The sequence below is a fragment of the Physella acuta genome, unplaced genomic scaffold (assembly GCF_028476545.2).
Source record: "Physella acuta isolate Inbredline_101_S28 unplaced genomic scaffold, ASM2847654v3 ptg000332l, whole genome shotgun sequence".
Taxonomy (NCBI): domain Eukaryota; kingdom Metazoa; phylum Mollusca; class Gastropoda; family Physidae; genus Physella; species Physella acuta.
Window position 1 is genome coordinate 285,618 of NW_026731851.1, and position 23,922 is coordinate 309,539.

General features: G+C 39.5%; 1 protein-coding gene across 7 annotated transcripts in view; it reads right to left on the bottom strand.

Moving 5' to 3' along the window:
* LOC131940810 (ubiquitin carboxyl-terminal hydrolase 38) overlaps positions 1-23,922 on the bottom strand; it is a 58,311-nt gene that overhangs the window by 14,401 nt on the left and 19,988 nt on the right. For 4 of the 7 annotated variants that reach the window (XR_009386582.1, XM_059299642.1, XM_059299643.1 and 1 more), the window contains exons 2-8: positions 20,159-20,542; positions 9,960-10,106; positions 9,157-9,343; positions 7,795-8,033; positions 4,011-4,211; positions 3,259-3,453; positions 249-350 (exon numbers count right to left, since the gene is read on the bottom strand). Coding sequence is in view for 6 of the 7 variants with exons in the window: in XM_059299642.1 (XP_059155625.1) it covers positions 249-350; positions 3,259-3,453; positions 4,011-4,211; positions 7,795-8,033; positions 9,157-9,343; positions 9,960-10,106; positions 20,159-20,206 (1,119 nt within the window). In the remaining variant the exon portion in view is untranslated. Of the gene's footprint in view, positions 1-248; positions 351-3,258; positions 3,454-4,010; positions 4,212-7,794; positions 8,034-9,156; positions 9,344-9,959; positions 10,107-20,158; positions 20,543-21,097; positions 21,147-23,922 lie in introns of those variants that run through there. The other 3 variants (XM_059299644.1, XM_059299645.1, XM_059299641.1) reach the window with 2 other exon arrangements.

The window sequence follows — 23,922 nt, forward strand, 5'->3', positions numbered from 1 at the left end:
GATTAAACAATTTGAGTAAGACAGAATGACATACGTTTTTAAAAGAGAAAATGTGTAACTGAAGTATAAATTCATTTTTTTAAAGCTTCTTCTTGCACAAATTCAATGCAAAGCTTCAGTATAAAAATGTTCAGACATGGCACCAGACCAAGGTACACAAAAAGTATTGAAAATATTTTTTTCCAAGGGGCTCTAAGAGTGTTTTCCACACCACACCCCCAGTAGTTAAATGATGAAATAAAATCTACCTTATGAAATGGGCTGGGTGACCGCTGGTAACTGAGTAACATTTGTGAGAGAATCTTGAAGGAAGCATTCCAGAGCTGAGGGTAGGCTAAGTTGTCAACCACCTAGACAAGAACAGAGAACAGTTGCTATTCAAATATACACTCAATAGAGAGAAATTAAAATAGCAACAACTAATTAGTTACATGACCCCTCTGAACTAATTAGTTACATGACCATTGGCTCACCACCCATAGCTATCTTTAATGGCACTAAGGGGGCATTCATTTCATGTTTCTTTTTTGGTTAAAAAGTGTAACATATCTTATATACATCTCACAGAAATAATATATAACACAAGCAGTGATATACCCCACACACACTTGAAATACCCCTCAAACATTGTCAGTAACAGATCTGATATATCACCCACACACACTAGCAATGACAGATCTTATATACCCCCACACACTCTAGCAGGAACAGATCTGATATACCCCACACACTCTAGCAATGACAGATCTGATATACCCCACACACTCTAGCAATGACAGATCTTATATACCCCACACACTCTAGCAATGACAGATCTTATATACCCCCACACACTCTAGCAATGACAGATCTGATATACCCCACACACTCTAGCAGGAACAGATCTGATATACCCCACACACTCTAGCAATGACAGATCTTATATACCCCCACACACTCTAGCAGGAACAGATCTGATATACCCCACACACTCTAGCAGGAACAGATCTGATATACCCCACACACTCTAGCAGGAACAGATCTGATATACCCCACACACTCTAGCAATGACAGATCTTATATACCCCCACACACTCTAGCAGGAACAGATCTGATATACCCCACACACTCTAGCAATGACAGATCTTATATACCCCCACACACTCTAGCAGGAACAGATCTGATATACCCCCACACACTCTAGCAATGACAGATCTGATATACCCCCACACACTCTAGCAGGAACAGATCTGATATACCCCACACACTCTAGCAATGACAGATCTTATATACCCCCACACACTCTAGCAATGACAGATCTGATATACCCCACACACTAGCAGTGACAGATCTGATATACCCCACACACTCTAGCAGTGACAGATCTGATATACCCCACACACTCTAGCAGTGACAGATCTGATATACCCCACACACTTTAGCAGGAACAGATCTGATATACCCCACACAAGATAGCAGTAACAAATCCATTATACCCACACACTCTAGCAGTGACAGATCTGATATACCCCACACACTAGCAGGAACAGATCTGATATACCCCACACGGTCTAGCAGTGACAGATCTGATATACCCCACACACACACACTAGCAGTGACAGATCTGATATACCCCACACACTCTAGCAGTGACAGATCTGATATACCCCACACACTGTCAGTGACAGATCTGATATACCCCACACACTAGCAGTGACAGATCTGATATACCCCACACACTCTAGCAGTGACAGATCTGATATACCCCACACACTAGCAGTGACAGATCTGATATACCCCACACACACACTAGCAGTGACAGATCTGATATACCCCACACACTAGCAGTGACAGATCTGATATACCCCACACACTAGCAGTGACAGATCTGATATACCCCACACACTGTCAGTGACATATCTGATATACCCCACACACTGTCAGTGACAGATCTGATATACCCCACACACTGCCAGTGACAGATCTGATATACCCCCACACACACACTGTCAGTGACAGATCTGATATACCCCACACACTGTCAGTGACAGATTTGATATACCCCACACACTGTCAGTGACAGATCTGATATACCCCACACACTGTCACTGACAGATCTGATATACCCCCACTCAAACAGGTGGGAACCCTCAATTCTGATCCCACTAATGAAACATGAATACCACCAAGAGTAAAAACTCTATTATCAAATCTCTTCTAGCAGTCTGTCAGTGTAAACAAACCCTTATCTTGAGCCCTGTGTGAAAACCCACAGGTAGACCAGAACCTACCTGCTCTGTGTTGGTCTTAGACAGGCTAGAACCTACCTGCTCTGTGTTGGTCTTAGACAGGCTAGAACCTACCTGCTCTGTGTTGGTCTTAGACCAGAACCTACCTGCTCTGTGTTGGTCTTAGACAGGCCAGAACCTACCTGCTCTGTGTTGGTCTTAGACAGGCTAGAACCTACCTGCTCTGTGTTGGTCTTAGACAGGCTAGAACCTACCTGCTCTGTGTTGGTCTTAGACCAGAACCTACCTGCTCTGTGTTGGTCTTAGACAGGCCAGAACCTACCTGCTCTGTGTTGGTCTTAGACAGGCTAGAACCTACCTGCTCTGTGTTGGTCTTAGACAGGCTAGAACCTACCTGCTCTGTGTTGGTCTTAGACAGGCTAGAACCTACCTGCACTGTGTTGGTCTTAGACAGGCTAGAACCTACCTGCTCTGTGTTGGTCTTAGACAGGCTAGAACCTACCTGCTCTGTGTTGGTCTTAGACAGGCTAGAACCTACCTGCTCTGTGTTGGTCTTAGACCAGAACCTACCTGCTCTGTGTTGGTCTTAGACAGGCCAGAACCTACCTGCTCTGTGTTGGTCTTAGACAGGCTAGAACCTACCTGCTCTGTGTTGGTCTTAGACAGGCCAGAACCTACCTGCTCTGTGTTGGTCTTAGACAGGCCATAACCTACCTGCTCTGTGTTGGTATTAGACAGGCCAGAACCTACCTGCTCTGTGTTGGTCTTAGACCAGAACCTACCTGCTCTGTGTTGGTCTTAGACCAGAACCTACCTGCTCTGTGTTGGTCTTAGACAGGCCAGAACCTACCTGCTCTGTGTTGGTCTTAGACAGGCCAGAACCTACCTGCTCTGTGTTGGTCTTAGACAGGCCAGAACCTACCTGCTCTGTGTTGGTCTTAGACAGGCCAGAACCTACCTGCTCTGTGTTGGTCTTAGACAGGCCAGAACCTACCTGCTCTGTGTTGGTCTTAGACAGGCCAGAACCTACCTGCTCTGTGTTGGTCTCTGTGATCTGTACCAACAGCGTGTACCGGTGGTTGAGGGCCAGCTCTGTCAGGAAGCAGGATAGCCACAGGTCCACATTCTGGGCCATGGGCCACTTGAGCCACTCAACTATCTGCCCCACTGCCGTCCCGATGGATTCGTCACTGATGGTGGTGTCAGTTACCACATCTTTGACAACCTGAAGCAAACAACAGCAACATGTGTGGTACTTTCTCCAAAGATGTGTGCAGTACATGCAATCAAATTTACTACTTTTTTACATACCATTACAATAAGGACAAGCCAAATAAAAACTTCATATTTTCACTTTCATACACACAAATAAAAGTTTGTTTAATGTTGTTATTCAATAACTTAAGAAATGATATTGATTTTCATCCCAACATTTTTATATACCCCCCCCCCTCACTTCGTTTTTGGGGAGATACTATACTTTACAATGGCACAAAGTGCAGAAGATAAAGTAGAAATTATCTGTTTCTTTTTTTTTAAGTAAGAAGCACTATACCCAGTTGCCTTTACTCACCATCCAGAGCTGGCTTTAGCTCTAGGATTTAAACACACAAATCATGTGCCTTCATGTGCTTTACCACTCCACCATGCCCTCTACGTATCAAATATTATTTACTATACTTACCCTGTTAGCAAACTCAATGGGTATCTGCTTGACAATTTATTCTACCTACCCTGTTGCCAAACTCAATGGGTATGTTTTTGACAATTTATTCTACCTACCCTGTTGGCAAACTCAATGGGTATGTGCTTGACGACAGTGGCTAAGGAAATGGCTGGTTCTGCAGACAGTTCTGTTCTGGGGGATGAGATGATGCGGAATATCTCCACCAGGCAATCTGAGAGCAGGCTGGGAGGATTCAGCTTCCAGACCAGGCTCAGGAAATTGCCAATCTCATCCATAAGTTTCATCACCTTCAGTATCTGATGATCAAAATGTTAACATAAATTTGACAGTCAGTCAGTCAGTATTTTAAAGTATTCTATTTTTTATTTCCTTTACAAAGTATGCTTTGGATGGTGTGTTTGTGTGATATTTTAGATGTATCATCTAATTGTGCTGAAAAAGTATACTTTGGATTGTCTGTTTGTGTGATATTTTAAATATATCATCTAAGTATGCTGAAATGGTATATTGCTACAAGCACTATGTTTTAGTCAACCAGTGGCAAGTGATGGTTTACAAGTAAACATCTAGTTTAAAAGGTCACAGAATTAAAAATGGAAAAGCCAGACCAACAGAGTTGAACAGTTGTAATGACCACCTTAGATTAGTTACTAGTGCTATTCTGTCTCATTTACAAGCTGAGTTTACTCTTAGGCCAGGCACTTCTTCTTCTTCTTCTTCATTCTTAATTGAGAATATGGTGGAGGATTTAGACAACAAGTCCAACTTCGTGAACAAACCGGACTGTGGTCTCCAGATCAGCAAGTGCCCCATATAATTTTTCCCTGAGTGGGGTGAGCAGGGGCCAGTGTCTGACTCGCGCCTGGTTATACAAAAAACATTCCTGAAGGACGTGCTCCGTATTTTCCAGGGCCTTGCCACAAGGGCACATTTCGCCACACCCACCTTTAGTTTTTTATGCATGTGTTGATTTAGTCTGTTATGGCCTGTTCTAAGTCGAAAGATTATGTATTGTTGTTTTCGTGTCAAATTATAATATCCATCATCTTTATTGTAGTGAGGGTGTGTGTCAGACCATATTTGCGTTTGTTTGTTTTTTATTATTCTTTTTATTTCTTTTGGGTGTAGCGAGATTTCCGGTTGTTGTTTCTTTCCCCCAATTTTTGCCAGCTGGTCCGCAATCTCATTACCCTGGATCTGGCAGTGGCCCGGGATCCACTGCAGCACAATTCTGCTGCAGGTATTTATTAGCCTTTCTAGTGCTGTCCTAAGTGATTGAGTATAGGACTCTGGATTTTTTAGGGATTGCAGGACAGATTTGGCATCTGTAAGAAATACTATCTGACTATTTGGTGATTCAGGGTGTTCTGACAGGAGGTTTGCTGCATGCTCTAAAGCTTCTTTTTCTGCCCTAAAATTGTCGGATAGGCTGCCTGTGGCTATTGACTTTTCCAGGCTTTCTCCGCTTGGCCATTCAATAAGGATGCCAGCCCCTCCATTTTTTTGTGGCATCTTCAGCTGAGCCATCTGTAAAAACTCTAATCCAGGTATTGCTGGGGTACTGATGCTTAATGTGCTTATTTGTTATTTTCTTTAGTTCTTCTAATGAGGGAGTTGGGGCATCAGTCCACCATTTTTATCCCTCATTTAAGTCTCTCATTACAGTCCTCCATTGGTCTCCTATTTATGCCCTCCATTGAAGTCTCCCATTACAGTCCTCCAATGAAGTTTCCCATTTATGTCCTCCATTGAAGTCTCCCAATTAATGTCGTCTATTTTAGTCCTCCATTGAAGTCTACCTTTTATGTCCTCAATTGATGTCCTCCATTTTAATCCCCATTTTAGTCGTGCATTTGTCCTTCATTTAAGTCCTCAAGTCACCATTTTAAGTCCCCCCCCCCCACACCTCACCATTTTAGTTCCCAATCTAACCTAGTTTGCTACTCACACTGATTAAAAACTAATTACGCTCAGTGATAATTGTAGGGCCTACTTAGTCAATTAAAATAAACTAATTAGCATCCATCTCGGACTTATGTGATACATTACTTGCATGTGCAACACCACACTTCATAATAGGTTTACATTCTAATATAGAACACCTTTTTGTATGATAAAAAAACTTCAAGTAATGCACAGTCAAGTTCTCTCATTATAATTTGGCTACATTCTGATATAGAACAATATCTTGTATGATAAAACAAAAACTTCAAGTAATGTACAGTCAAGTTGTGGACGTATGAAGGACAAAAATGAGGTTAAGCCACATCATCAACCATTCAACGGATGCTGTGCCAGCAGTGTACCATGCTGGTCTATATTTATCTAGGTAACCAAGCTAATGTATGGGTGCAGTCATACATCATAGGAACTCTCCTTTATGAAAGTAACCTTTTGTCAAACAAGCCCCAGACACAGCTTTTACTTCTGAAGGTTAATATTATGGAAGATAAAAATATCTTCAGCTAAACTTAATGGCCAATGTGAATAAAAGGTCAGCATGTCTTCTGCTGTCCCTTAGTAAATAAAGTTTTCAAATACCAGTATATCAGGAAAGAAGAACAAATTTACTTGTCAAATTATTTCATAATTACTTGTGTGATAAGATAGATATTTCTAGAGCCAATGATTTATAAGGCAGGGATTCTCTTACATCTACTGGCATACTTGTAAATCAGCTAGCTAGAGGAGGACTTATCTTGTACAAATAATGCTGCAGTACAATGTGCAAAAGGTGGCTAATAAAGGGAAGCAATTCTGGTGGGGGTAGGTACAAAGGGAAGCAACTTTGGTAGCTTGATACAAAGAGGACAGTTCTTGTGGCTAGGTAGATATTAGGTATGTATTTAGATTGCCTAGGTTGAGTAGGTTATTTTTAATAATATAAGCTTGGTCAAAATTAAGTAAGCACAAGAATGAACTGCTTCCTAGTTAAAATTTCAGTCATATTTTGAAAAATAAAAACCAAGTGTTCAAACAATTTTAAACATGCTAAAACATTTTTTTCAACATTTGTACAATAATCACTAGTAATTCTCTAATATTGATCTAGATCTATATATAAATAAAATTTGTAATATGAAAAAAATGTTAATGTTTTTATCATTGCTTTTACTTATAGTAGCAAATAAAAGTATTTAAAAATACATATATATCCTAGTATATAAAAGCCCATGTGCAAAATATTTTCACAGGCTTTCATAACAGTATCTTTAGTGATAAAGGACAACTTGATACGGACTTTTGTTCGAAAATAATACGGTGGATGTTTTAAATGTATAAACAAAATTTTATTTAAAGAAGAAAAATAAAAAAATAAAGGCTTATTCAAATGTAGAAAAACTGTTTTAATTATGCAACCGGAAAAGTGTTTATAGTTGTGACAAGAATGCCTAAATCAATGACATCACATGTCATACGTTTGAAGTACGGAAAGTACACAAAACTTATGAAATTTCCTCAGCCAAAACTAATACAAATTACTTTAAAAAACAACATAAATACCATTGAAAAGCCGGGCTTTTAACAGAATCATTTAAGTCTTTTAATCAATGTGTGCATTTAATATGGTGTTGTGTTGACTAATTATGTATATAATTTGGTTCTATTTTTTCTAATAGGTATTAGTAGCCTATGTTATTTTAAATGTGTCGGACTTTTAGCTATTTAGTTATTTCTTTGCTTTATCACTAATATCGTTAAACCTGTAGTAAAGCACATTGCGTTTTGACCAATAACTATTTTATATAATATTCTTCTAAAAAATGTACAACATTAAAAATATATAGACCTATAATTCATGTTAAACCGGTACTGATGGCTAGTATCTCTATATATACACACAAACAAGCAGAGTGGTGTAATGTGGTGACCACTCACCTCCTTCCCATCCGTGGGCTGCATAGCTACACTAAGAAGGTGAATCACCGCTAAGCAAAAATTGCTGATGTTGGTCTCCACGGTGGGGATGCAGTCTGTGAACTCTGAGAGCAGCAGCCCCACATTGCGCACCAGCAGGCAGTCGCTGGTGCCAGTGATGAACCTGGTGATGTTCCTCTGAACCACCAGGGTGTGGTCCACGTAGCAAGACGGATCCATGTGGCTCAACACACGCAAACCTGGAGAGGTTTTTTTTAAACTTGGAGTTATCTGTTCATGGTTGTTTAAAAGTAAAGTTTCAGTTTCAAACCATGATGTTCCATGGGGCAACTAAGAGTTCCCCTGTTTCTGTGACTGGCATAAAAAAAGAGAATACAATGTGGTCAGCACCATGCCTAGCCACCTTTATTTTCCCAAACACATGAGTCAGATACCCATCAGAACTGGGTGGACTCAAGGACATTCTACTGATTCAAACCCAGTTTTGAACTCAAGACTTTTGGGTTAGCCATTGTATGCGCTACCATTCGACCATGTTGTCCCATTCTTGATTGTGTGCTCCAGCACTTAACTCAAGCTGTCTTGTGACTTAATTTTTTTCTTTATATTCACACTGGGATTTGTAAAGTTATCATCAAAAGTTAATCTCATATAAATTAGTTTTCAAATACAGCAAAAAAAAAATAATTGTTTTGTTAACTGAAATTTAAATTCATTTTTCTATACTAAACAAAAATCCCAATCATGAATTAAATCCATTGCATTTTGAAAGGCAGGAATTTGAAAAGAAGCCTTTCAAATTTAAGCTGAACATGGTATTTGATTAAAAAAAGAGAAAAAAAAAAAGCATGTTTCAATTACTGAGGGTGTCACTGAACCAAAGTGAGATTTAAAATTTCATGTGACACTTTAATTTATTTCTGTACAATTATCCACTGCCACCCTACACCCACCCCCATAACAAAGCTTACAAGTTAGGCTGGGTATATAATTTAACAGGGCTAACTAGAAATTATATGGCTATAAAAGTTTAGCAAAATATCTAATGTGTTTTGGTAAACTCAAAAGGTGCTATTTTAGGTTTCGCATTACTACTAACATATTCATTTAGCCAGCAGTTATAAAATAAGAAACTTTTAATACATAACCTAATAAAAGAAAACAAACCATATAACATCATACCTTGGAAAAAATATTTTTATTTAACACATCCTTTATAAAAAAAATTAAATATATGTGATGGCTGATGCTTAAGTTCCAATTAGGATGATATATAGTAAATAACCTTCAAACCTTTCTAGGACTACATATGATGGTTGAACTCTAACCATTATTTAGTACCACCTAAGACAGTGAACCCACCTTCACGTATCAACAAGGGAACATTGGCATCAGTCCCGTAGCCTGGGTTTAAGACCTGACTGACAAACTCAGGTGTGAAGAAGCTGAGAAAACTCTCCAGGTTGTGGACACCCCAGGTGTTGAGGAGTTTAAAGCCAGAGGACACCTGCAGGGCGGTGGTGCCATGGAGTACCCATTTACAGCTCACCTGGAAAAAGACACAGGTAAAGTTCATTGACCCTCCAACCATGCCATCACCCTAATCTCAACATATCTTCATAAGGGCTGTGAAACTGAGACTAAAAAGAGTGGCTACACACATAACCCATTAGAGGCAGTAGCCTGATGTTCTAGTTATTCTTAGAAGACCCCCCTGAACATGTATAAATGCCACAAGCCCACCTGAAATCCCACATTAACATAAAACTATCAACCCACCTGAAATACCCCCTTATTATAAAACCCACTTGAAAGACCCCCCACCCCTTATAATAAAATCCACTTGGAAGACCCCCCACCCCTTATAATAAAACCCACTTGGAAGACCCCCCACCCCATATAATAAAATCCACTTGGAAGACCCCCCACCCCTTATAATAAAACCCACTTGGAAGACCCCCCACCCCATATAATAAAATCCACTTGGAAGACCCCCCACCCCTTATAATAAAGCCCACATGGAAGGACCCCCCCCCCACACACACACACACTCCCCTTAAAATAAAACCCAATAACCCACATGGAAGACACCCCCCCCTTAAAATAAACCCCACCAACCCACCTGGAAGACCCCCCCCCCCTTAAAATAAACCCCACCAACCCACCTGGAAGACCCCTTTGATGGCGCTGACAGGATGGTTCTGCTGTGTACCCTGGTCACAGATACGGCTGATGATGGCAACCTTGACCCCATCTGGTTGCTGGGACTCCAACAACCCCTCTAGGATCTGGTCCATGCTTTCCTGTTCATGCTGAAACAACAAAACAAATAGCACACTGTGAAACGTGCAGTCATGTAAAAGTAAAGTTCCCTTTTCGAATCTGATGGGCCATGGGGCAAGTGAAGTAACGTTCACCTGTTTCTGTGACCTCGGCATATGAAGGGATAGTGTGGTCAGCATTATGCCCAGCCGTCTTTAATTTCCCTAAAGAGTTAGCTACTTATAGAGTTGGGTGGGTTCAGAGACGTTCTACTAACTTGAACCGGGATTCGAACTCGAGACAAATATCACTTTATGAAACATGCAATACAGATTAAAATGGGTTGTTTTTCGTCGATCTGATCCACGCATTTCTGTTTTTGCTCAAACAAATTTGTTTTAAACACATAAATCAAAGCATATAGAATAGCAATATAGCTCGTGTAATTTATGAGTGGCTTCCCTTAGCTGCATCATCAGCACGCTGTCCCCACTAAAAGCGGTCACATGAATTCCTGTACAGAAGTAGGATAAAGAAGGGGGGATGGGGGACGGGACATTCTTTCCCCCACCGTCTTATTAAATCAGACAAGCTACGCTATGACGTTCAACAGACCACGATTTAAGACATGGGCTTAAGTGGAGAACATTAATTGGGTGGGAGAGGGGGGGGGGGGGGTTAAAGTAACAAAGCTGCGATAAAGTATAAATAGTTACTAGAGCCTCCCGGAAAAAAAAAACGAGTCCGCAATGGTCCCTTCGCAGTTTTAAGACATCCTTGACATTGGATAAAGGTGACAGTGGTTAAGACATAGCAGTTATATGACGTCAAGCAATGTCGGCCCCGTGTAGCTTACTTTATGTTAATTTAAACAAAAGACAGTCCATACAACAGGTTATGAGCGAGGCATATAAAATGATACTAAACAACGATACTATGAACTACACGTAGACTTTCGGTGAAAAAGAATTTCAAAATAAAAATTATTAATCACCCTTGCACCAAAGTGACCTGCTTAAAAAAAAAATTCCGAGAATAGACGTTGCTATTTGCGTGTATATAAAATTAAATAAAAAGCCCCTAATCCCTAATGTCACGGACATATAAACGATGGCCGGCAAACTCGTCAGGTAGACAGGGACTGTCTCAGTGGGAGGGTAGGGAGGGACTTACACGGACACAGGGAGCCTCAGCCTTACGCTAGATGTCAGTTGCAACATGTGAGGGTGCGGGGCGAGGGGGTGGGGGTGTTAATAAATGACAGAAGCAAACACAACTAGGCAAAATAATTAAATGACTACACATCTTAGTGTCTACCTTGTTATGTGTTGCTAGTGCCTATGTTGAATATGGAGACAATGGCGAGGGGTGCAGTGCATGTAAATACAGTTATATATATATATATATATATATATATATATATATATATATATATATATATATATATATATATATATATATATATATATATATTCATGAATATATATAAACTTTGTTCATTGGGGGGTGACACCACGAAATGCCGCACCGGGTGGCACCGACCTAGTGACGCCTCTGATTATATATATATATATATATATATATATATATATATATATATATATATATATATATATATATATATATATATCGCGCCCCGAAGTATAGCTACGCCGCTGGCTGTGTAAGTATGCAAACGGGAGATATATCAGAACCGACCGACATCAAGTGCCAACTGTATTGTCATTTCTTGCTATGGTCTATCGAACATGAGAAGCGTGTTGGGTGGAACGGGGTGGGTGCTGGAGGTCGTCAAACTCTCAAAGAGCAGACGTCATAGACCGGGGCGTCTTTGTACGGCATCTGTTACGTAACCCGGCAGGTGAATGCGCTCGAGGTGAACAGGGGGGAGACACGACCAGGAAGCGTGGGGGGTCGGGCAGACGCCCATAGATGTTCTCATCCATCTAACACATCACCCAGCTGTAACGTTACAAGGTTTCATGCATACATTCGGTGTCTGAATTATAAGTCTCAATTCATTACATTAATGAATAAGTCTTAGTTCTATGGGTCGGCGTGGTCGAGTCGGTGAAGATCATGGTTGCTAAACCAATTAGTCTCGACTTCGAACCCTCGGGCAGATGAGGCTCGTTAGTTAGGGACAGCTACTCTTCTAGGAGAGAAAACTCCAAAATCAAACAACTGCTGTCTTGTAGTTTGTTCTTGGTTGGAAAAAAGGCTATAGAAGCAAATCCAAAAAGAAAAGCAGGCTGAAATCGGAGTCAACGGCCTCAATGGCGCATAACTAGTTGACACGTATCCTTAATTTGTGTTGGAGGCGTGGTCGAGTCGGCAAAAAAAGCTCATGGTTGATAAATTCGAAATAGTCTCGAGTTCAAACTCTCTGGCAGACAAGCCTCGATCTCTTCCAACACTAAAAAATTAAGGACAAAGAAGAAGAAGTCCTAGTTCTGCGTTACATTGTCACCTGAAGTTTACACGCTTTTTCACACTGTTTTAAGTCTATACTCTTCATAGTCTATACTCTTTATACATTATTGTTAGAAATCTATTTTTCCACTTATTTTATTGTTCAAAATGTATATTCCTCTGCTTAATACTATTAAGGCTAATCACTTTGAAATATTAGAATGAAGAGTATATAGTCTTTAGTTCATTACTGCTTAGAGACTATAACCATTTTTCAAATTGTTCCTTTGAAAAGCACGCTCAAAGATGTTGCGGTTATATAAGTCAAGGTCAAGGTGACACGGTATGCCGTATATCCAAGAGTGCCGAAGATATGATAGTTTGAAAAGCGATAAAAATACTGACATTATGATGTGCATGACCATGTGCAGGTTGTGTTATACATTTTAACATACTGACACTAACATTTACATGGATATGTGCAAATTGTGATTTATATTTTAACATACTGACATAAAAGGTGCCGTCTTATCTACGGACATGCAAGAGATTACTTTTTTTCGAAAGGAATTTTAGGATATAACAATATAGCTCTACACTCGTCTTAAAACGGCACTAAAATGTAAATAGAAGAGTATGTGATGTATCAACTAACATAGAAGAGTATGTGATGTATCAACTAACATAGAAGAGTATGTGATGTATCAACTAACATAGAAGAGTATGTGATGTATCAACTAACATAGAAGAGTATGTGATGTATCAACTAACATAGAAGAGTATGTGATGTATCAACTAACATAGAAGAGTATGTGATGTATCAACTAACATAGAAGAGTCTGTGATGTATCAACTAACATAGAAGAGTCTGTGATGTATCAACTAACATAGAAGAGTATGTGATGTATCAACTAACATAGAAGAGTATGTGATGTATCAACTAACATAGAAGAGTATGTGATGTATCAACTAACATAGAAGAGTCTGTGATGTATCAAGTAACATAGAAGAGTCTTTGATGTATCAACTAACATAGAAGAGTATGTGATGTATCAACTAACATAGAAGAGTCTGTGATGTATCAACTAACATAGAAGAGTCTGTGATGTATCAACTAACATAGAAGAGTCTGTGATGTATCAACTAACATAGAAGAGTCTGTGATGTATCAACTAACATAGAAGAGTATGTAATGTATCAACTAACATAGAAGATTCTGTGATGTATCAACTAACATAGAAGATTCTGTGATGTATCAACTAACATAGAAGAGTCTGTGATGTATCAACTAACATAGAAGAGTCTGTGATGTATCAACTAACATAGAAGAGTCTGTGATGTATCAACTAACATAGAAGAGTCTGTGATGTATCAACTAACATAGAAGAGTATGTAATGTATCAACTAACATAGAAGATTCTGTGATGTATCAACTAACATAGAAGATTCTGTGATGTATCAACTAACATAGAAGAGTCTGTGATGTATCAACTAACATAGAAGAGTCTGTGATGTATCAACTAACATAGAAGAGTATGTGATGTATCAACTAACATAGAAGAGTCTGTGATGTATCAACTAACATAGAAGAGTCTGTGATGTATCAAGTCTGATGTATCAACTAACATAGAAGAGTCTGTGATGTATCAACTAACATAGAAGAGTCTGTGATGTATCAACTAACATAGAAGAGTCTGTGATGTATCAACTAACATAGAAGAGTATGTGATGTATCAACTAACATAGAAGAGTATGTGATGTATCAACTAACATAGAAGAGTATGTGATGTATCAACTAACATAGAAGAGTATGTGATGTATCAACTAACATAGAAGAGTCTGTGATGTATCAACTAACATAGAAGAGTCTGTGATGTATCAACTAACATAGAAGATTATGTGATGTATCAACTAACATAGAAGAGTATGTGATGTATCAACTAACATAGAAGAGTATGTGATGTATCAACTAACATAGAAGAGTCTATGATGTATCAACTAACATAGAAGAGTATGTGATGTATCAACTAACATAGAAGAGTCTGTGATGTATCAACTAACATAGAAGAGTCTATGATGTATCAACTAACACCATCAACTAGTCTGGAATGTGGGGTAGCTGTGAGTGTCTGATATATGGAGGTCATACACGGCCGATATAAGTCATTGTTCGCTCAGACTATTGTCGCGGGGATGCTAGTACACAGAAGTTATCTTTACATAACTGTACATTTTTACACCGGTTCTACATTTTAAGGAAGAAATAAGTGCATGGCAAAACTGAGAATATAAATCCTCTGTGGTCAGTTTTGATAGGGAAGGCATGGTGAAGAGGCAGAGCACACAACTGCCTGCCTGAAAGTCTCAGGCTGGATCCTGTAGGACGTCTGTGAGTCCACTCAGCCCTTTTGTGTACCTGACTCGAATCGCTGAACGTTAAAGCAAGCTGCGCTAAGTGTTGAGCACGATTCCCTAATCTGCGATCTGCACGTTGCAATAAGCACACAAATATATGGCTTTACTGGCAGATGATAACGAGTTAACTGTCTGAATTTATTTGAGATGGAAAAAACGTATTTGTTTTCTTTAAACAGGACGCGGTGTGGGCGTGATAATCTTTGGCGTAGATAGTCCGGCCTATGTGAGTGGGTATGTGAGTGGGTATGTGAGTGGGTGTGTGGGTAGGTGTGTGAGTGGGTGTGTAGGTGGGTGAGTGTGTGAGTGGGTGAGTGGGTGAGTGTGTAGGTGTGTGAGTGGGTGAGTGTGTAGGTGTGTGAGTGGGTGGGTAGATGTGTGAGTGGGTGAGTGGGTGAGTGTATGAGTGGGTGTGAGTGGTTGTGTGAGTGGGTGTGTAGGTGGGTGTGTAGGTGGGTGTGTGAGTGGGTGTGTAGGTGGGTGTGTAGGTGGGTGTGTGAGTGTATAAGTTGGTGTGTGGGTCGGTTTCTCAGGACAAGTAGTAACGTTAGTTGGTTGGGTTGTTTTATGTGGCATACCACTACACTAGGTGCCCTAAAGAAGGGCACATTACTAAACCTCAGGCAAATCAGTACAGCTGGGCGCCCCAAAGATGGTGATATTAACTGTGGCAAAAAGGTGACATAATTAAACTGGGATAACCCTTAAAAATGTGACAATATAATTAGCGAGACAGCCGTAAAGAGTGTCATATTTTAAACAGAGACAGTCTTATAGAGGGGGACAATATACACTGATGCGGCCCATTGATGACTGGCGCCCTAAAAAAGTGGGATATTATACGCTGAGGCAGCCCATTGAAAACAGACGCCCTTAACAATGTGATATTATACACTGAAGCAGCCATTAAGAAAGGGACATAATCAACTACGGCAGTACTTAAATAAGGGGACATTATACATTGAGACAGCCAGTTGGGCGCCCTAAACACGTGACATTCACCTAAAGGCTAGAGGTTCAGACACCCCTGGTATGTTTGTTGGCGGTAATTAGTACACTCAACACTCGCATCTGCAAAAAGGTTACACTAAATCCCCAAACACAACACAACAAAAATAAAACGGGAGCGATCGGAATATGTAGTGGATGTGGCGCGAGTGGAAATGTCAGCTGGCGTTTAAAAAAAAACTCACATGGCGGTGCTAATCTTCCACCATTGTCGACTTCACCGCATTGTTTTCACACAGGTCCCAACGTCCAGCGGGTCTTATTAGACAGTCTAGACTCGAGACCTTTTGTCTGTAGTTTGTGATACATAAATACAGATTTTCATCAATACATAGTAATGTGTTGGTCAGGAGAGGCGGGGGGGGGGGGGGGCGGTCTAGATTCCAGACCTTTTGTCTATTGTTTGTAATATATAAATATGGATTTTCATCAATACATAACAATATGTTGGTCAGCGTGTGGGTGGCGTGGGGGGGGGGGGTATATAATGTGTCTAAAACACTTATTTTCAGTAAATATCTTTAAAAAATAATTTCAGAATTAAAATTCAAGTTTCAATCGGGTTGTTTAAATTCATTTTGTATAAAGAATGATTCATAACATGTATGTGTAACAAGCTGTTGAGTCCTTGTCTAGACAGTTATATAATCAGATATATCAAACATCTGCTATCCAGATTCATGCGAGTAAAAATGTCCGAATCCACGAACCGAAATAATATACTAAGTCTACCCTATTGCTAAATATTGGAGATATCCGTCTACGCAGAGCTGTAGAGTATGTTTGGCCGCATCAATAATGCAAGAAAAGCAAGTTTAGCATAACCAGCACACCGTGATCCATACTCTAATATTAATTTATCCTCTAACTAGACAAACTTGGGCTGCTACAGACGGAACTTTTAATGATAACATGTAGCTCTTTTCAAAAGTTTTAAACACGTTATGTTAAGCTTAAAATATACATTTATAATTAGTTGTATTCTTGTTACAGTTTCTACAAGAACTTCTGCAGTTCTACACAACCCATCTCTACCAGTAAACCTCCCATTTCAGACCTAGCGATCCATAGGGCAGATGAAGTTCGTGTTTCTTAAAAGGGTGGTGTGGTCAGCGCTTTGCTCAGCCGCCTTTACTTTATACGACGTGAGTTTAGGTGGACTCAAAGATCAGAACTCGATACCAATGTTCGACCACGACGTCCCTATATATATACACCAATGCCGCTCCTTAGATAAGAGTAAAGCATAAACGATTTACAACATGTCTCTTCACTCATAAAGCAACAAAAGGTTGTTGACCTAGGAAAGAATGTATCACTATCAGGCCAGCTTGTCCTTATAGAAATGTGTGGTAAAGGCTAACACATATTTCAATGCTAATGTGGCGATTGGACTTTCACTGTGGGCTAACACACATTTCAATGCTAATGTGGCGATTGGACTTTCACCGTTGGACAAGAATTTTTTGTGTGTTTGGGGCGTTGTCACACTACATATTACGGACCCCCCACAGCTGACTCTGCTTTTGGTTGACCTCAATTAAGTCTTATAACACTGGACTCTCGATTTTAGCCGCACTAGCCCTTCAATTTATACAAGTATAAAGAAAATCAGGACCTGCTTCGCGGTGTGGGGTAGAATAGACCAACCCTCCCCCCCCCCCCCCCACCCACACACACATAAAGCCTAACCAACCTTAACTAAGGTATGAACTACTTTCATTCCCTATCATTAATTGTTTTTTACATAACCCTATATATGAACACGTTAATTAAATTCCGTTGCACGAAAAAAAAACTGCTCCTTTAAGATAAGAGCATTTAAAAATAAATCTTTTAATCTACATTTAGTGACTTCGGATTTTAATAGCGCCTGAAAAATATGCTAAGAATGTTCCCAGGCATTTAAAAAAAATCCTAATGAAAGGCTGGATATGATTAAGATAATTAATTACAGGTCATGACCTGTAGTACTTGGTGGAATGTTCTCGTTTTAGTTACATTGTTTCGCTATCTGAATCGTGACCGTTTGTTTTACTCATTACTGATGTGATAACAACTTTTAACAAGAAATGTGTTTCCTTTGTCTTAGGGTAATTATGTGTGTACACGTATCGAGACAAACTAGTTCACCGATACCGCGTACACACACGTGTACACATTCCGTTTGTTATCTGGTGTGTGTGTGTGGGGGGGGGGGGGGGGGGGGTCTAATGAACGAAGGATAAAGAAATCGTGACAGTGACTGAGATTACTGTCTAGGTATACAAGTTGTAATACAAAAGTAAAAGGGCTGTTGATATCGCTACCTGAAAAATGTGGTGTTAAGAAAGTTATTCAAACTTTCTGTTTGGAAAGTTGATCTTCAGAAAAATTGTAACAAGGAAGCTTAATTTGGTGTGTCGAAAAATATTTTTATCATAAGTAGTTTTAAAAAAAAAGTTTTTTATTTATATAAGATCTAGCTATCAATGTCAAGACAACCTAACAATTGATGCTTTTGATTTCATTTTTAAAAAAAAACCAAGAAGTATAAACAAAATCATTTGTTTGCTTTTAGGGGTTTGTTAATATTTGCGGTGATTTTAACCTTTATACTTTAAAAGGTTTTGCAAACACTACCTGATAGAAGTTGTATAAAGGAGTGGGAGGTGGAGGGGGGGGGGGCGGATTATGAAAACAACGCGGAAATATCCCGATCTAGATTGATCACCCACCATGGCCATTCATGAAACAAAAACATAATTAAAATAGTTTTCGGCAAGTGGAGGAAGGGGGAGAGGGGGGTTAGCAAGAGACAAGTTAGCCGCTAGACGTTTATACCCCTACCCCCTCCCTTCTCTACAAGACCTGTTCACTAGACCTCGATGTAAAGAAAATTGTCAACAGCATGCACAGAATCTATACAAACAGTCAGTAAGTGGACCATTGGACCAAATTGTGAGACCCACTGTTCCACAAAATCTACTCTCAGATGTAAAGCAAATTGTCAACAACAGTCAGTAAGTGGACCATTCGACCAAATTGTGAGACCTACTGTTCAACAAAATCTAATCTCAGTTGTAAAGCAAATAGGAAGAAGTACGGCCTTGTGTTAGCGTAAGAAAATATTTGAGTAGGCTTTTTTTTGTCCACTGTACTCTAGGACACCATACCTGGAAGTCCAACACAATGTTTATAAACTGGGGGGGGGGGGGGGGGGTGATCACGTCTTTGGTTGGTTTTACAACAGGTAACTAGTAAATATATGGGTCAATATTGATGTGATGAAAAGTTGGCCGCGACCTCTGTTTTATATGGGAAGAAAACACTAGGCCAGTAAAGAGTAGACGAGTTGGTACATATTAATATAAATCTATTGATGTAGAATATACTTCAGCTAAGAAAAATACAGAGGTAAACTTATTTTATTTTCAAGTTCAAACAACATATTTATACCTGGCCTAAGCTGTAACTAGCATTAAACACATGCATATACTCACACACTACTGTACTGAACTAAAACGTAAATTAGCTACCCATATTCAGGGCACACAAAACACACAAAAAGACGTCCGTTTAACACCGGCTACTTACAATGAAGACTTATTTCCCCGCCTGTATTCCATTAAGCTAAAATTACTTAAATTAGGCACCTACATTCAGGGCACAACAGTATTGTACTAAAACTTCTAATAGGTACCTATATTCAGGTCACACATCACACCAAAAAAAAACCCACGCCTGTTTAACACTGGCTACTTGCATTAAAAACGTATTTCCCATCTGTATTCTACTAACCTAAAGATTTAAATAAAGCACCTACAATCAAGGCCCACGCCACATCACACAAAAACAATCACACCATATTGTCCAGTTAACAACTGCTACTTGCATTAAAAAACGTATTTCGCACCTGCATTCTACTAAGCTAAAGATTTAAATAAAGCACCTACATTCAAGGCCCACACCACATCACAAAAAACAATCACACCATATTGTCCAGTTAACAACTGCTACTTGCATTAAAAAACGTATTTCGCACCCGCATTCTACTAAGCTAAAGATTTAAATAAAGCACCTACATTCAAGGCCCACGCCACATCACAAAAAACAATCACACCATATTGTCCAGTTAACAACTGCTACTTGCATTAAAAACGTATTTCGCACCTGCATTCTACTAAGCTAAAGATTTAAATAAATCACCTACATTTAAGCCACACACCACACCACACGACAAAAAAAAACAATCTCACGATTGACTAACTTAACGCCGGCTACTTACATTGAAGACGTATTTTTTTGACGTACTCCGTTTCAACCACGTCCCCATGGTTGTGATCAGCGGTCCTCTCAGAGCTGGCTAATCCAATAATCCAGTCAGAATTGACTAATCCAGTTAACACAGTATATCAATCCAATGGGACGAGCCCAAGTACTCAAAGAACGGAACGGGCCCAGAGTCACAAGTCACTTGCGTAACACCCCGTCCAGTTTTTTAATCCGTCCATGACGAAACACAAACTTCACGTGCCTATCAGTAGACCGGCCTACACTACTGGCCTCTTGACCTCGACATGGTATCGGGTCGGCCAATTCTAGGACAAGTTCTCCAAAATGTATCTCAAACAATTATCGTCAACAGTGTTTATCTAATAAGCAATGCTATCTTAAAATTAAAAAAAAAAATTAGAGTAAATTAAAAAAAAAAAATCTCGAAGAATATTACGATAAAAGTTCGCACTTCATCAAATTACAAATGTAATAGTATCTTCACACAAACTTAATCCCTTCAATCGAAATTAAAGGCGTTTGAAACTACAAAGAAGTAACTAAGCCAATCGGAGAACGCACAAAACGTCTAACTATTCTATGACGACAGCCGGATAGCGACGACGCATGCGATTGAATGGCTTGATGAAGAAAACAGGAAATAAACCATTCAGCTCTAAAGACTAATGAATTAGATACGTTAAAAGATATAAAATGTGAAACGCCAAAGACATCGAACACAATATTCAAATATTGAACACATCATCTAATGACTAGACTACACGCTTTCTTTAGAGTGGTTCAGCTTTAAGGATTTGACGTAACTAATCCACGATCAATACCAACAACAAAATACACTTTGTGATGCATAAAGACATTAAACGCAATAAATAATCCTTCATCTCTGTGCTCATAAAACAGCAGTAGCTAGATCTAGTTTATCTCAACACACCAATGTATTGTATCAATATGACTGTACCACTGAATCGCCCATTTGTACTACTGAGCTCCTCGCCAGGTAGCTACAGTTCATTCACCGGAAAGAACCAATGAAAACGCTGGAAAGAAACCACGTGGTGGAGGGCCAGTGAGATACCCCTGATAAACACCCACGTTAGATCGACCTGCAGCTACCAATAATTGATATTTCATGGGCTCACGGTTTTGCCACTATATACCTTGTCATTCATGTTCTATTACTTTATGTCATTCAGACTCTGTCTACTATTGTCGAAATTGTAATAAAATCGCCTACAATTTTTTTTTAGATAAATATGTCCTGGGTGTAAGTTTTTGATAGTATTATGTCGTGGGCGTCATCCTTTCTTTATAGCCACTGGTCGGGTGTGTCGAATTTTGCTCATATTCTGACACTGATATCATGTTTTTTTTTAATATCTTTCTGTCATATTCGTCAAAGTCACTACTGAAGAGATAAGGTTTATCTCGAGGCATTCCTCTACGCCCAAACCAAACTATTCCCACACACCATTTCGAAACGCAAAGATAACGCCATTGCAAGCGTCCCACGCTCAAGACAGCCCGAGTTCAAACCCACCCTTCATCGACGTCTGCGGGCGTTACTCCAGTAGAATAGACATCCATTAGGCTAGCCTACTGCTTACACAAGCATGGATCTACCGGCCATTGTCAAAACTAAACGCCCCCCCCCCCCCTCAAGTCCTTGTATTCGCCGCAAGGAATCCTCAATGCTTATATTTCACACTAAACCAACAATCGGCACAAACAAAGTTGGCCTCAAGATAAATAGCGCTCTCTTTCTTTACTGTACAACACAAATAAAAGGGGGGAAAATGGAGGGCGCTGAGACCGGTGGGGTATATAAACAGTGACAAATTAACGTGACTTTGGCCTAAAAATACATTAGTATGACTATAACTAGCTTAGATAAGCGATAACGGTTCAAATGTTGACGGGGGCGTGGTTTTGTTGAGAAACGGGGTTAAAAACGACCTCCGTATTTAGCATGAGTTGATACACGGGGATATTTTAAGCATGAACATTTGCAATCCGTGGTGAACAAACTAGATAGGAGCTGAAAATACACACGTTGTAAACCAGATTCAAATGTTGAAGTTAGAATATCAGCTCGGATCTAACTTTGTATACACTTGTTTAAACACTCGACAGAAAATAACACACACAAAAAAAAACAACACATAACTTTAAGCTTGATTTTTAGAAGTATAAATTTAGATCTGAACAACTTATGTAGTGCACTTGAATTCCGAGAAAATGAACTTGAAGGAACAAAATAGAAGAGTGCCCAGTCTAAAGATAGATCGATAGATAGACGACGAGGCTAAATAACGCCACAGACAGTAAGTAAGTGTTCAAGGAAAACATAAAACGGGAAGTAAGATATTGAGTTTACTCTGCTCCTATTTGAGGGCCATCTTTTTTTACATTTACAGGTTCATGTAGTTTAGAAACTTGACTATAAATAGTTTTACAGCGAGCTGCTGGGCGGTGATGGGGGGGGGGGGGGGGGGAAGGAGTAAATTGTCAAAAGTTGTGTTGAAACCGTGAAAGAATCTCGTAACATTTGCATAGAGCTATGGCAGTAATCTCCTGACTTCCGCCAAGAATGAAAATTCTTTCACGTTAGTTTCGTTCATCAGGTCAAACTAACTAATTAGCGAGGATTTTTAAAAAAGTATTCCATTCTGTTTCTCCCTCTTTATTACAAAGTTCCGTATTCGACTTCCGTCCGGAAATTAAGGAAATCGGTTGTGATCGATTTAATCCAAAGTATTTAAAAATATTTCTTTAATGTAATGTATTTCTTCCTTGTTGATTTTTTTTAAACTAAGCGACAACAATCCACAAAGCCTATACTCTACACAAAACTATAAATATATTAATTAATTTTAAAAAGCTGTAATGAAATAAATAAATACATGCCACCAGAGCTAATGAATCTAATTTTAGCGTCGTGTGTAAGCACTAAAGCTAAAAACCAAACAGCGTCTTATGTCCGTTGACGTCTTGTCATCAACTTCACCAAGATCTCGCCCTAGTTATCGCACGATAAAAATCTGAACAACTGACGCCCATATTTTACAAAGATCTTCACGAAAAAAAAAGAATAAAACTACGGCAGTGTTTTGAGCCCCTCCCCCACCCCCAACCAAAATCTCATCTACACATCAGGGAATGCTTCTAAGAATTTAAAACCTCGGCTAACCATGCAATCAAAACCCGGTGGAATTTTTTTACGTAGAAGTTCACCAGACCGTAAACTTGGGGTATGTCTTCAATACGAAGGTGTCAGTTTTCATCGAATGCCAGCTCTCTTGTGCCAAAGTGCTCTAACGACGCCTACGAAGCGTAGTTCAGTAGCCTCCATTGTGATACACTCGCGGTGATGACAAATTTCACACGTCACCATTGAAACACCAATATAGAAAGAAAGATAGGTGTTTGGAAACCTACTAGCCTCTGAGATGATGGCGGTTAGTTGATTCCGATAACCATAAAAAAAAATAACAACCGCAAACATCTGTGATAAAGTAGTCCTTATGGTAATACAATCCTACCCCATCATGGATCAATGTACACATTACTCGAGACACACACAATGAATGCTTGGGTGTTATAAATTGTTGAATAATGTATCAAATAAATGCGCTACGTTGCATCCGGAACTTTCAGAATGTGTGCTATAGCTGGTATAAGACAGGATTTTAAAAAATCAGACTCAAGTTGACTCCCCCTCTCCCAAGTGACATAAAGCACGACGCACGAGATATATTG